At 38.3% G+C, this 14,769-nt stretch overlaps 1 protein-coding gene across 3 annotated transcripts in view; it reads left to right on the top strand.

Moving 5' to 3' along the window:
- SLC6A1 (solute carrier family 6 member 1) overlaps positions 1 to 12,709 on the top strand; it is a 42,280-nt gene extending 29,571 nt beyond the window's left edge. For all 3 annotated transcript variants that reach the window (XM_072347497.1, XM_072347498.1, XM_072347499.1), the window contains exons 2-15: positions 536 to 915; positions 1,645 to 1,776; positions 2,516 to 2,616; positions 3,760 to 3,869; positions 3,989 to 4,121; positions 5,313 to 5,447; positions 5,540 to 5,643; positions 5,966 to 6,090; positions 7,542 to 7,654; positions 8,215 to 8,346; positions 8,867 to 8,969; positions 9,598 to 9,698; positions 10,614 to 10,781; positions 12,455 to 12,709. In XM_072347497.1, the coding sequence (XP_072203598.1) occupies positions 681 to 915; positions 1,645 to 1,776; positions 2,516 to 2,616; positions 3,760 to 3,869; positions 3,989 to 4,121; positions 5,313 to 5,447; positions 5,540 to 5,643; positions 5,966 to 6,090; positions 7,542 to 7,654; positions 8,215 to 8,346; positions 8,867 to 8,969; positions 9,598 to 9,698; positions 10,614 to 10,781; positions 12,455 to 12,559 (1,797 nt within the window). In that variant the 5' untranslated portion in view covers positions 536 to 680 and the 3' untranslated portion in view covers positions 12,560 to 12,709. The remainder of the gene's footprint in view (positions 1 to 535; positions 916 to 1,644; positions 1,777 to 2,515; positions 2,617 to 3,759; positions 3,870 to 3,988; positions 4,122 to 5,312; positions 5,448 to 5,539; positions 5,644 to 5,965; positions 6,091 to 7,541; positions 7,655 to 8,214; positions 8,347 to 8,866; positions 8,970 to 9,597; positions 9,699 to 10,613; positions 10,782 to 12,454) is intronic.
- The last annotated feature ends 2,060 nt before the right edge of the window (positions 12,710 to 14,769 follow it).

Raw genomic sequence — 14,769 nt, 5'->3', positions numbered from 1 at the left:
TTCTGTTGCTTAATCTGGTTTATTTTTTAATCCCTTTGGGAGGATTTCATATTAAGGTGTTTAGGGAAATGTGCATGGTTCAAAACCTTTTCAACTCTCTTGTTACTGGTAGGTGTTCACTGATGACCATAACCACAGTAGCACCTGCCTATGCATAAAGGAACTTTATGCTCATGGGAATTGTCCTTTAGTTTTTTAATGCAGAATGATTAAATGAATACTTTCAGTGTAAAAATTCTGGGCTGTTAAAGAGAAAACTCATCACTGATTGTTCTCCAAGAACAGGGATATGTGCTTGAACCTATGGAGTTGAAAGAACACATTAGGGGCATATTAGAATTAATTATCTGTAGACTCAGGGACTGTAGTTCCTGCAGACTATACGGAAATGTAAAATAAGTAACGGTGGCTTGGCATTTGTTTCATGGACAGCGTTTGCTCTGATCTCTTCCCACTGACTCAGTGGGAAGTGGTGCCCAGCGCAGAGTGCAGCTGTTGGTAGGGCCATGCTGAGTGCCCCTCTTTTGTCTTGCAGAGCATCCCGGAGCCACACACGGCCCGCTGCCCAGGGCTGACACGCAGCCGGGTCACGGTGAGCCGCAAAGCTGCTGTCCACGTGGACCGGAGCTGAAATCTCTCGTCCGGCGGCCACCAGAGCCTCCCCCGCCAAGCCCCGAGACATGGCAACAAACGGAACGAAAGTGGCCGATGGACAGATCTCCACGGAAGTTGATGCATCGATCACCAATGACAAGCCTAAAACTTTGGTAGTAAAAGTGCAGAAGAAGAAGACGGATCTTCCAGACCGAGATACCTGGAAAGGAAAATTTGACTTTCTTATGTCCTGTGTAGGTTATGCCATTGGTTTAGGGAATGTGTGGCGATTTCCATACCTCTGTGGCAAGAATGGTGGAGGTATGCTTGTTCTTTATTTTGTACAACTTTTTATATGTCTGCATGTTAGTATTCACCATAAAAATTATTAGCGATCTGCTTCAATAGAGTTTATTTGTTTCCATCTGTCTATGTGTAGTTTTAGGGTTGTTGGGTTTTTTGTTTGTTTTTTTGCTTTGCTTTAAACTAGATCATGAGGGTTGGAAGCTTCTCAGAGCAGGGCACTCCGCTTTGAAGTCTGCTGTGCCCTTGAGTTTATTCTAATGTCTCATTGGCAAGTGCTTATAAAAGACCATAAGGTATTAGAGAAGAATTGAAGCACGTTCCCCTCCAACCCTTCAGAACCCTCTTTTGGATTGAGTGTTTGAGAGGATTGCATAAGGCTTGTAACTCTTACTCAGAGCTTATCATCAAAGGCTGGCTTCAGATGGAAAGCAGCCAGTTCTGGTTAAAGCCTTTATACTGTATGTGTGCTGCTCTTACAGATGAAGACAACAAAATGCATGGTCCTTTGTATTTTGTTTTTACTTAAATAGAAAGTATTTACATGATGGAGAGAGACATTTTTTCCCCTTAGCAAAGCCTCTTGAGATACTGGTTCAGAACTGTGCATGTGCTTCTCACTAGCTGTTTTAGCAAGCTACACCTCAGAGGAAAAAATGTGCGTTTCTTTCCAGATCTAATAGGGATAGGAAAAACCAGAAACAGTGGTTTCTGCTCTGAAATCGGCTTTTTCTTATTTCTTTTTAGGTGCATTCCTGATTCCCTATTTCCTAACTCTAATTTTTGCTGGAGTGCCACTGTTTCTTCTGGAGTGTTCCCTTGGTCAGTACACATCCATAGGAGGCCTTGGAGTGTGGAAGCTTGCTCCAATGTTCAAAGGTACAATTTAAATTAGTATTTCTTTCTGTTCTTCTTCTTCCATATTGCTGATGTTGCATGAAGTGGCATGGACATTTCTTCTTTGTTTTTACTTAATTTGTCATATTTTACAGCAGCTCCCAATTTTATGAGGTGTAACTGGCAATTTTGAAACAAGCTAGGATATTATTCATTTCCCTTCAAAAATAGGGCATCAAAAGACTGGTTTTGTGAAGTTTAAAGACTCATTTTTGTTAGGAACATACAAAGATGGTTCAAAATCTGGCAACCTGTCTGAGCAGGTAAAGAAACTGGTTCCTCAGTTCACAGCATTTTTCTATTTCTAACCAAGTTTCTATTCCAGGTCATGAAGGTTTGTATCTCCCTTTGTTTTGTACTGAAATGCAAAGGCACGACTCTTCAAAGATAGAAATTCCAGTCTGAACTGCATAAAAGAAAGATCATTTCCTGCTTGGATTTTCATACAGTTTGGTTTTCTCAGTGCTAGAACCTTAAGATTTTAGTCTAGGTTCTGTACAGACCCACAAGCCTTGCATACCATGCTTTCCATCCAATAATCCTAAATTGTTTGATACTTGAGAGCTTCTGAGTTGGCTTGTGGAGCAGCAAAGGAGCAAGTCATAGACTAAGTTATAAATAAGAACACAATTTGTGTGCCAGAAGTTGCTGTGGTACTGCTGTTTCAGACACTTGTACGACCATTACAGAAAGTTACCTTCTTTTGTTTCTTCTTTGACAGGTGTGGGACTAGCTGCTGCAGTCCTTTCCTTTTGGCTAAATATTTACTACATTGTGATTATTTCATGGGCCATTTATTACCTGTATAATTCCTTTACAACTGTAAGTATGGGGTAGAGGTGGAGGGATTTTGTTCAAGGAAAAGCAAAGTGATGTAGCTAGCTGATTGAACTATCTCACTGTGAAGGTGAGAGATTACACAAAATACATAAAAAATCAGTAGAATAAGATTTTTTTTATCCAAGACATACTCTTTAAAAATTCAGTTTCTTTTTCTTTCATGAGAAATGCAGAATAGAAATGAATGGGGAAACACAATAAAGGCTTGTTTTGGAGCCCCAGGCTTCCCTTCCTTACCAATTTGTTTAAATTTTCTGATCCTGATCTTCAGAGCCACAGGTCTTTCATCTGTGACCTTTTAGTTTCACTTTATTACCTGTCTGCCATTCAATCACAAGCATGCCTGCTTTCTTCTCTACCAGGCAGATGCAGAGAATCTGTGCTCAGGCTTGTGACTGCTAGTCCTGGCAATGCTAACAAGAGTGCTAGTATCACCTTGTCTTTCAACAAAGAGGCAACCAGTCATTCCTCTGAGAAAAATTCTAGTGTGTAAAAGGTTGGGTTTTTGTGTTTGTGTTTTCTTCTGGTTTTTGTTTTTCTTTTTTTAAAATGTGAGAAATGTTTTCCAAGATTGGCCATCCCAAGAAAATCTGTTGTATTTATATCAGACTCACTCTATTACATAACATGTGTAAATAGACTTTGTCTATTAGAATTTCAGAAAGATAACAATGTAATGTACATTTTGTTTTCTACAAGTCCATTTTTCTAACGGTTCCTTGGCCGAAGGAGATAATTGTACTCTGATAAGTAATCATGATGTGATGTTTTTATTATGTGTAGCACAACAAGAGTAACTGGACCTCTTGGAGGTCCTTTGCGCTGCTCTTGTTTCTTGTAGTATGTTCAGTGTACTCTAACGTGCTGAGAGACATAGCCAACTCCAAAGCATTTCAGCAGGTATAGTAAAGAATGGAGGAAATATTTTCACATCTGATTCATTTAATTGATATAAAATTAAATAACTTACGTGGCAGACATGCACCCCAGGGGGATGAGTGCATTGCAGAAGTCAAAGTGTATTAGTTCTCCATTCGTTTTTTGTAAAATGAGATTCTTGGGGTAATGCTTACTTAAAAATTGCTTGACTGTTTAGGATTTTCTCTCGTTCTCTTTTGTAAATAGACTCTTCCTTGGAAGCACTGTGAGAACCCATGGAACACTGACCGCTGCTTCTCCAATTATACCTTAGCAAACACCACCAACATGACAAGTGCTGTGGTTGAATTCTGGGAGTAAGCTGAGAATGTTTCTCTATGCCATTTCTGTGCATATGCAAGAATTACCTCGTTATGTTTCATATGCTGTCTTATGAACTGATTGTCAAATACACCATTCTGCTTGCTTTTTCTAGACGTAACATGCACCAAATGACTGATGGATTGGAAAAACCAGGGCAGATCCGATGGCCGCTAGCAATTACTCTGGCAATTGCCTGGATTCTGGTTTATTTTTGTATCTGGAAGGGGGTGGGCTGGACTGGAAAGGTAAGATTAAATATATATATATATACTGTGAATATGTTTTTATTAAAAATGCCCATTTTACTTGACTATTTTGAAAATTTATGAGGTAAGACACACTGGGACAGTTTTTTGGGACAGTTCTGTTAAACATTGCATTTCTGTCCTATTTGAATTCATAGAGCACAGTATTTAGTTTTTTGGAAGGCCTTGTTCCTCCACAGCTTGCTCTGACCATCTTGGTTAGGGTGTTCAATTACAGACTTCCTGTCTTTGCCAGGTAGAAAATGTCTAAATATCTGTCTGCCTGCTCCTGAAGGGAATATTCTAGCTAGTTTGGATTGTAGTAGAGTCAGGATACAGTGTTTTGACTTCAGTAACAAGTATACGTTTATTAAATGACTCTTGATGGACTTAGATATGTAACTGTTGAAACTATATGCCAGACCTTTTCCCTCCTTATGCTGAACAAGAGCATGATGTGGTTCTGGCCATAGGCATGCTTGCATGCTACACTTCTTGGAGTCTGATTGGTTTGTAAGTACAAAACTGAACTAAAGGAAGTTTATTGTGGGAGACCTTTCTCCAGGAATGAAAGTGTAACAGCATTTGAGAGTTGGACACTGAAGGGCAGTTATAAAGATGAAATGAGAATGTTAAAAATGTTAAAGTAGCTGTTAGAGGAGATAAATAAAATGATGATATTTTACATGCAGAGTAGGAGTACTGCAGCCACGAGTCTTGTGGTTTGTGGAACTTCCTTGTTGAACACAAGAAAGAGAAGCACAAGCCCCTGGTGCAGAAGCCTTCCAGCCCACCCTGGAAAGCTGGCAACAGCTGCCTGAACTGAGGACACAGTGTTTAGGATGTTCAGCATTAGGCTCTACCCTTTGCACTCTAACCTTTCCCTTGGCTGTTAAAAACATGGGATGATGTCTGTGTGGTGTCAGACATCGTGTGGCGTCTGATGATTGAATGATGCTGTTAGATGTGGCATGAAGGGATGAGGTTTAGTAGGTGTGGTGGTGGTGGGTTGGCAGTTAGACTAGATGACCTTTGTGGTCTTTTGCAACCTTAATGATTCTACAGTTGATTCTGAGATTGATAAACGCTTCAGTTTTACCTGCTGTTACAGCATTTTTTTGAAGCAAATGTCTAAATAAATAGATGATTCTTTTTTTTCACGTTTACAATGTCTTTTCTTCTTCAAATCAGGTGGTGTATTTCTCTGCTACTTATCCCTATGTTATGCTGCTTATCTTGTTTTTCCGTGGTGTTACACTGCCTGGAGCAAAGGAAGGCATTTTGTTCTATATAACTCCCAACTTCAGTAAGCTTTCAGACTCTGAGGTAAATATCTAGTCTCTGTAAACAGAAGTTTCACTACTGTCTCTTCACCTTCCAGACATTAAAGAAATTAAAAAAATATTTATTTCCATCAGGTTTGGCTGGATGCTGCCACACAGATTTTCTTCTCCTATGGTTTGGGTCTTGGTTCTCTGATTGCCCTTGGAAGTTACAACCCTTTCCACAATAATGTTTACAGGTAAGCAGATAACTGCACATATTACAGTGGCTCTTTTCTCTCTCACGTGGAGATGGATTCTGTCTTTCTTGGTCCTGTACCTCTGAATTAATGTATAATCTCTGAAATAACAAATGTTATACCTACATAGGAATGAGATGTAGAACTGCGTTTACACTGGTGAGAGAGATATGACTTGTCCAGGGTGAAAGGGAACCCATGCTAGGAAATCTAAAATCATGAAATTTATCCACAAAACCTTTCCAAAGTAAAAAAAAATGGTAATATGCTGAGCATTAGCATTACTTTACTTGCTGCTTAAAACACCTTATCTTTATTTCAGGGACTCCATCATAGTGTGCTGCATAAACTCATGCACAAGCATGTTTGCAGGCTTTGTCATCTTCTCCATTGTTGGATTCATGGCTAATGTCACAAAGAGGCCCATTGCAGATGTTGCAGCATCAGGTATATAGTATATTTTTCTCTAAGTCCTTCAGAGACATCAGTTATTTTTTGTTTGTATAGTGCATCCCAACTGCTTCACATGTTTGTTTAAAATCTCTCCTTCAAAGCATTCCTCTGCTCCCTGTCATTTCAGTAGCACTTAATGCTCTCCCTCTTGCAACCAGTGTTTGAAACCTCTCGAGGCAGCACCAGTAAAATCATTTCACATTTACCAGGCTGCCTGCCTTCAGTGCTTGCAAAGCTTCAGTGCTGGAGAGTGGTCAGCCAGAAAGCATACTGGGTTGATGCAGTGAATACTAATGAATATGCTTACAGGGACTGCATTTATAAGAGATGGCAGCACAGTTAGCTGTTTGAGTGCTTGGCTGTGATATCAGATTAAGAACATCTTGCTACTGGAATTCTTAAAAACAACCAGAAAGGAGGAATTATGGTCATTGTGTTTTAGGACCAGATATTCTCAAATTTGGTTAGGTTTTTAAATTCCTTCTACTGTTTCTTGAGGTCAGACCCTTGGAGGCAGATCAGTCTCTCACTGGTTAAACTACAGCTATGAGCCAATTTTATGGGTCCTTTTATTAGAAAAGTAATTTTTTGTAGGGCTGTACGATAGATCCATAGATAGATTCTGTATACTTAGCAGTTCTTTGCCTTTCTTCCAGATGAAGAAGCTTACAGAAGCAGAGCAGATGGTTACCTTCACCCAGCTGGTGTAGCAAATATTCATTTAGCACTTTTGGCCACAGGGAGGGTTCTGATAACAGAAAGCTTGTTTGGAAGTCTGGTGGACAAAACGTGTATTACTATACTAGCAAAAAAATATCACTGATGAAATATTCTCTTAGAAAATCAAAGAATTTAAGCACCAAAAATAGTCCTCGTTTTAAAAAAAAAAAAAAAAAAAAAAAAAAAAAAAAGTAAAAATGTTATGGCATACATTGTTGTCACTGTTGTTTAAACTGAAAGAGGGGAGATTTAGATGAGCTGTTAGGAAAGAATTTTTTATTCAGGGAGTGGTGAGGCACTGGCACAGGCTGCACAGAGAGTTTGTGGATGCCCCATCTTTGGAGGCACTCAAGACCAGATTGGATGGAGCCCTGGGCAGCCTGATCTAATGGGTGGCAACCCTGTCCATAGCATGGGAGTTAGAATTGGATGATCTTTAGGGTCCCTTCCAACTCAAGCCTTAATATGATTCTATGAAAAAAACATGTCTGGGACATCAATAGTGTGTAAAATAATCTGGTTTTGACACCGTTTTAGTTAAATAAAAACTACATCTACAAGCAAAATACAGGAAGGCAAATCGTATAAAGCTTCTAAATTTACAGTAAAGTACCTAAGGTAATAGACTTAAAGATGTGTATGATCTCCGGTGACCACTATCACAAAGGACACTTGGAAATTTGACTTTTTACTTCTATTTTTTTCTATCCTTTTTCTCCTACCAGGTCCTGGATTGGCATTTTTAGCTTATCCAGAAGCAGTGACACAGTTACCAATTTCTCCTTTGTGGGCAATACTCTTCTTCTCCATGTTGCTGATGCTTGGAATTGACAGTCAGGTAATATTGGTGTAAAAATTATTAACAATAAGGAAGATGAATTTTCTGCAGCCATATGGTACAGTGTTGGCTTTGCTCTGTGCTTTCTGCATTGCTGGCTGTTATTGGTGCACTGCTTATGACATTTAAGGATCAATCCTGTGTCCCTAGTCTTCACTCTGAAGTATGAATCTGATCAGACTTTTTGAGTCTATTGTCTTGCATATATGTAAGTAAATAATGGAAGAAGTCTAGGCTTTTGATGGATCTGTGGACCAAAGCCTTCAACTGCAGGCTTCCATCACAAGAAAGAGCACTTTATCTTGTTAAGCACATGCTATAGGTCATACTTTTGGATGCTGAATGCTTTTCAAGCTGGAAATCTTTTTGCATAGATCGTTTCAGACAGAAACAAGGATATTCAGAAGCACTGCTTCCTCTGAAGTCAAATGAATTTTCCTTTATCATTTAATGGATGCAGCCTTAGGCCAATGATGAGTGTTATTAAAAACTCCTCCCCTAAACCCAATCCTGCAGTTGCAATGCATCACATTATATATTATTTCTAAATTTACTTGCAGTTCTGCACTGTTGAAGGATTCATAACAGCTTTGGTGGATGAATTTCCAAAGTTATTGCGCAACCGAAGGGAAATCTTCATTGCTGTTGTGTGCATTGTTTCCTATCTGATAGGGCTGTCCAACATTACTCAGGTACGTTCAGTAGAAGAATGTGTTCTTATTTCTGCTGTACCATTTCTGCTTTATTTCCCTCCTCTGCCATCCCCACCTAGAAGCATTGGAAAGGCTTCAGGAAGAGGATATCAGCTTGCAGGGGTACAGTCTGTTTGCCCTGGATACAGTGAGGCCTGCTGAGCAGTTCGTGCGAGAAGAAAATACATGTATCCACAATCCCTCTTATTGTTCAGGAAGTGGTAACCAGAGATGTTCTCCACTGCTCCCTGTGATGTAGTAGATTGCAGACAGATTGAGGGAAGTGACTGAATTATTGAACAAAAAGGAGTGAAGTGAAATCAAACCAGTTAATTGAATTCTAGTGCTAATCTAATTCTTGTCAGTATTGACCTCATGCATTAGAAGACTTTTAAGCTGTTGAAATTAATTAATTTACATCGTAACCTGTGCTCCACTTGATTTTCAGCTTGTATTTTAATCCATCTTGAGATTGGAGTCCTTAATACTTACTCTAACACTCCCTTCTTTTGTGTTTTAGGGTGGAATCTATGTGTTTAAGCTTTTTGACTACTACTCTGCCAGTGGGATGAGTCTCTTGTTCCTTGTGTTCTTTGAGTGCATCTCCATATCTTGGTGCTATGGTAAACAAGTTTGTTTTTGTTTTTTGTTTTTTCCACATTTGAGGCTGGGATTAAAACTGGCCTTGCGTTCTATAAATGTAACTCTACTGAGGACTCCAGGGTGGCTGGCATGAGGTGCTCCTGCTTCTTTAAGACACCCTAATTATCAGCCTCAAAGTGATTGGATGCCAGGTGTTTCAGGGACACTAAGTGACATCTCTTCCTTTTCTTTTGTTTCCCTCTCTCAATGTAATGATTTGGGCCTCGTCTACCTTCTAATGTTTCTTTCAGAAGTGATTCTGGATGATAGTTTAGTATCTCGGAGGGAGAGGCGAGCTGCCTGGTTAAATCTGCCTTACATAATTGCTCTAAAATATTCAGATTACTCTATCTTTGCAGGGGAACAGTTTAAATGGTTGTAGATTAATTAATTGTGGCATTAAAAAATGAGGGAAAAAATGACTTTGGTTCTTCTGAGTTTGCACGCTTATTTTCCATTCCACTAGGTGAAATGTTATGTTGATTGAGGTCTGCATAGAGCTTCCAAATATACTGCTTTATTTGTGACAGTCTCTCTCAAACGCACTGAGCTTTCAACTGAATCAGTTACGTGATATTTTTCTATGTTGTTTCTTATTTTTATATCTAGGTGTTAATAGATTTTATGACAACATCCAAGAGATGGTGGGATACAGGCCCTGCATCTGGTGGAAACTCTGCTGGTCATTTTTTACTCCAATCATTGTGGCAGTAAGAAACAAACTTTTATTATATGGTTTAAGAGATAAACAGGTGAACTACGTACTACTCTATTGTCATTTCCATCCCCATAGTTTCATACTAGGCCTGACCTCATCCTTTACTTAAGGATGTGAGCAATTTCATTGAAGGCAATAGACAAAATCCCTTGTCTTTAGAAGAAGCCTGTGCACTGAGGGAAGAAACACTGCACTATTTCAAGATCTGCATTAGCCCTCTGGAAATGCTTATTAATCAAAAGCACAGTTCCTGAATAATCTGAGATACGCGGTATTTATGTAAGAATAGTATTCACTTCAGGCATTAAGATTGATTTTGATAAGAAGCAGCCAGGTAAATTACCTCCCACTCTCGTTATTAAAAAAAATAAAATTAGTTTTTTGTCTAAATTTCATAAGAGAAATTGTTTATGCAGACCAATCTGTAGCCACTTACTGATCTGTAGGTTCTATTCTGTCTGACCTCATTTTTTGACTAATAGCACTGTTAAATGTTAGAGAGGCCAGATACTAGAGAGCCAGGCTTTAAGAAACCTTTGTAATACAGGAGTCCATTGCTGACATGTGCAATGGAGCTGTACTGAAACAATAAGAAAAGTAGTAGAAACCAGAAACTTAATAGTTGCAGAATTACAATTCAGATATTTACAGATTTGCAAACTTGAGAATAAGCAAGCAAGGAATCAGTTAGTTGCACCCTGCTGACATCTGTCTGTTTCCTGCTTTGTCTATCTGAAAGACTGGCCTGCAGGCAACAATCTAGTGCCTGCTGCACTATACTCAGGAACTAAGGAGCCCTTTTCTCTGTGTCTGCATGTAGAAACAAGTCAATCCAGAAAAACTTCTGAACATGAAACACTCATCCAAATCTTCTCTCTCTCTCCCATGTCTCTGCTCTATTTTACAGGGAGTATTTATCTTCAGTGCTGTCCAAATGACTCCTCTCACAATGGGAAGTTATGTTTTCCCAAAATGGGGCCAAGGGGTTGGCTGGTTCATGGCTTTGTCTTCTATGGTGCTGATACCAGGCTATATGGCATATATGTTTCTTACCCTGAAAGGCTCTTTGAAACAGGTAAGTATCTCGTTTTCCTGTCTGCTTGACCAAATCTTGTAAAACCTGTGCACACTGACAAAAGATTGCTGAGCAGTTATTTTCTAGTTATATCCTTTCTGTGGACTCACCAAATGAGCCAGTTATTTTGCATCGAGATGAAAAGCATAACAACGTGTACCAAACAGACGAGGCAGCGTTCTGTGTGGTCTGCTGTTCAACACTTTTCCCAATATTAAGCATGGTCCCTATTTCCAGGCTTTGACAGTTCCAGTAGCAGTTTGCAAATACATTCATCTGTCCTTGTTAATGCAAGACATGCTGTCATCTATCAAGGCAGGTGATGCTGAAAGGAATTTGAGTCAAACTCTTAGAAGTGAACCAACGCAGCTCTCGATTTCCCTGAGTCTGCTCACAGTGAATCTGTTCAGCATCTCCCTGCAATGAGATCAAATATTTGAGCTTCTGTTCTACATTTTGCCTGTTGGTATTTATAATGGCTACCTGATTGTACTGCATCTGAGAAAAAGTACAAGTAAAATCTCAGATGTATCTCATGATTATGGTGCATCTTCTGTTTGTCCTCAATTAAAGGATTTCTATTAACAGTTACTTTAGTGAAGAGCATTGGAAGCCACCTCTTCTCATTTCGTTTTGCTCTTAGCCTCTCCCTGAGTCCTTATTCCATCTGTTAAAAAGGAGGTGACGCTTCCCATGTGACAGAGGCTTCTTATCGCTTAAATCCATTTTAAGATCCTCGGGGAAATGCTACTGACAGTGTGAAATGCTAATAGGGTTACTGACCAGTACGCTCTTTAATTGTCAATTGTCCTCCTTTATTTTTTGAAGTGTGTGCATCCTTAGTTCTCTCTCCCCAGGCAATAGTCTCATTCTGTGTATAGGAGACACTTCAGCAGTTGAAACACACAACTCTGTCCTCCATGACTGTGTGTCAAAATGATTTTGTCAGAATTTTTGGAATATTCTAAAATCAGCCGACAGAGCCATCCTTGCAAAGAGACAGATGATCATAAACAGAATTGATGGGTAATGGCTCATGAGTTGCTCAGACCTGTATCCAAATATTTCTCTCCAGAAAATTTCAGAAGACTTAGCAATCCTTCAGAGATTTCTGTAAAACATTTTCTGTTATTACTGATGTATGCTTTTTCTTACTCCTACTTATTCAGTATCTTTACCTTAGTCTTGTGGAAATGTTTATGTGTAAATGGAGAATTGTTGCCCTTATATCCATAATTTCTTCCTTGCCAGGATTGTAAAGGACCACAGTAAAAGTTCCTCAGTTCAGTCTTCTTGTAGATTAAGGTTCCATTTTTGAAAGCATTTGAATTATTTTCAACTTTTGAGAGCATTGACAAATGTTCTCACCAACAGAGCAAGGCAGGTGACTGGTTGTTCTCCTATTCCAGTAAACTGATGGAGCAAAGGGCTCTTAAGAGTCTGTGTTCAAATCTCAGTATGTGAGCCATTTCAGAATAACCTTACCTAACATAAGTAGATTTTCTTAATGTTTTTTAATGTATGAGACTTCTTCATTAGGACCTTGGGAGACAGAGTTTTTTCATCTTAGCTCTGATACCTGGCCAGTGATTGTCTAAAATGAACAAATAAGTAAATAAAAGGCATAGAAGCAGTTTTTGACAGCCTCACGTTTTTTGTTGTTCTTTAAACAGCGCATCCAAGTAATGATTCAGCCAAGTGAAGACATCAGTCATCCTGAAAATGGGCCAGATCAGGCACAACAGAGCAACTCTGCAAACAAAGAAGCCTACATCTAAACTTCTGTATTACAAAAGTACAAATACTACTCCAGAAAAACAAAAAAATATGGTTGAGTATGACCACAAATTTGTCTGAGAATATAATTACCTACCTCTAGTGGCAAAAAAAAAAAAAAAAAGAAAAAAAGATAAAAAAAAAAGATAAAAGGTCACCTGCATTATAAGGGAATCGCCATAGGTCTGATCCAACCGTTGTGCGAGCTCAGATGCTGACAGTATTTTGTGTTCTCTGGCAATCCACAGACTGTTAATGTTTTTATCCTTTCGGAACAATAGTTGCATATCTTGGAATTTGTAAACTGATGTGCAAAACCTTTTTAATCTACCTTTTAGCACAACTATTTGAAGTTTTGTGCTACTGATTTTTAGTAGTTTATCAGTACTTCTTACCACTGAATCCCAAGACTGTTATTTCTGACTTTGCAGGAGTAAAATTAAGTTTGGAATTGTTTTGTACAAAAGAATGATGCATTTTGTAACCAAGTGATTTCCAGTGAAAAAGTCTGCCCGTAAAATTTGTTCCAGTTAAGGCCATTTGAGCAGGGAGAGACTTCTTTGAGTTAACTTAGTCACAGCAGGCATAGCCTTTATTAATGTTCCTACTACAAATGAAGTTACTATATGGATACTTGTAGTAACGCAGCGTAGCATGGCTGTAAACGCTACCTGTTCTTAACCTTTCAGGATAATTTTCACACGAGATTGTGAATTTCTTTTTTTTTAAAGCATTTACTCTATCTTATAAAAAGGACTCATCTCTGTGAAGCAACACTACACGAATCATAGATGTAGGGGCAAAAATGTGACTTCTAACTTTTTTTAGGCAGATGAGAAGTAACATCCAATTCTCAAGAGCTCTTAAATACTCCCAGGAAAAAAAAAGACAAAAAAAAAAAAAAGAGAAATACAGGGTATTTGCAATTCAAGCTCAGAGTACTTGAGCTTTTGTTATGCTGTTATTATTACGCTACTATTGCATTGCCACCAAAATAGAAACCAAAACAATGGCTTAAAGATTGAAGCTTATCCTTGTAATTCTAAATTAGGGTTTAATTTCACAACTGTTCTTTATAATCCATTAAACAACTTTAACGGTTTCAAATAAGCAAATTATAAAATATGGATCACGAGCACTTTGAAAACAGTTTTATTTTTATTTACATATTATTTGTGGTGATGAAGGCAGGAGGGGAAAGCTATTTCAGTAATACAAAAATTTCCCAATCCGGGCTCCATCTGCATTTGCCACATAGCTGGAAACCCCATTCAGCTAATGGAAGTTCTTTTCCATGTGGAAAATGCAGTAGTTAGCCCTGTATGGCATTTCTTGTTTGGCAGCTATATGACAGACACAAAGGTTTATGGAAAATGCAGTATTTGATGTTTGATTGTAAATGACTGTGACAGAACTGTGCAATGAAACATGCTTTTCAGCATTTTTTTGTGCAACGTACAATGTTAGATAGCACAATTTATGTAGAACTACTACGTGAAAAACGTTAACTGTGAATGTTGGGTTTTTCGTTGTTTTTGTCTGAAGGTGACAAACATGTTCTTGCAATAAGGTATTATTCTCAGAATGTCAAGCACATTATTGTAGAAATAATATATATATATAATACACATGTATTTCAAACTACATCATAAAATCTCAGAGTATGTTCGGTAGATTCTAATCTGTTTCATACATAGATCAACTGTAAAATATTATGAGATCTAAGCTACATCCTAAATGGCTATAGCTGAAATGCAAGAGTCCTGTAAGTCTTTGGGATTTAGAGGAGAAGCGTACATCCTACACACACATTATACATGATGCATACACATTATAATTGTGGAATTCATTAGACTAAGGATTAAAATTCCAACTTTCTCTTTATCGTTTAATGTAATCAAGTCCCATGTTGTCCTAAGAAAAATGCAGTATTTAATGTTTGATTGTAAACAATTATGACAGATGTTTGACAGACCTGCTCTTTAGCAAAAAGCTGTACAAACGTACCACATAGCACAAAATAGTGTTGTAGAACTACTGTGTGTAAACTGTGAATAGCTGTATCCTTTTTGTAGTACTTGCCCTGAAAAAAAGATTATTGTATGATCATATATGCTTTTTGCAATAAGGAGTTATCTGAACACCAAGCAAATCTATCTCTATATAAAAATATATATGTAATATATACATATTCAAAAATATATACAGAGCC

The sequence above is a fragment of the Excalfactoria chinensis genome, chromosome 12 (assembly GCF_039878825.1).
Source record: "Excalfactoria chinensis isolate bCotChi1 chromosome 12, bCotChi1.hap2, whole genome shotgun sequence".
In the NCBI taxonomy this organism is placed as follows: domain Eukaryota; kingdom Metazoa; phylum Chordata; class Aves; order Galliformes; family Phasianidae; genus Excalfactoria; species Excalfactoria chinensis.
Note: the sequence above shows the minus strand (reverse complement) of the source record. Positions and strands in the feature narration are given on the sequence as shown.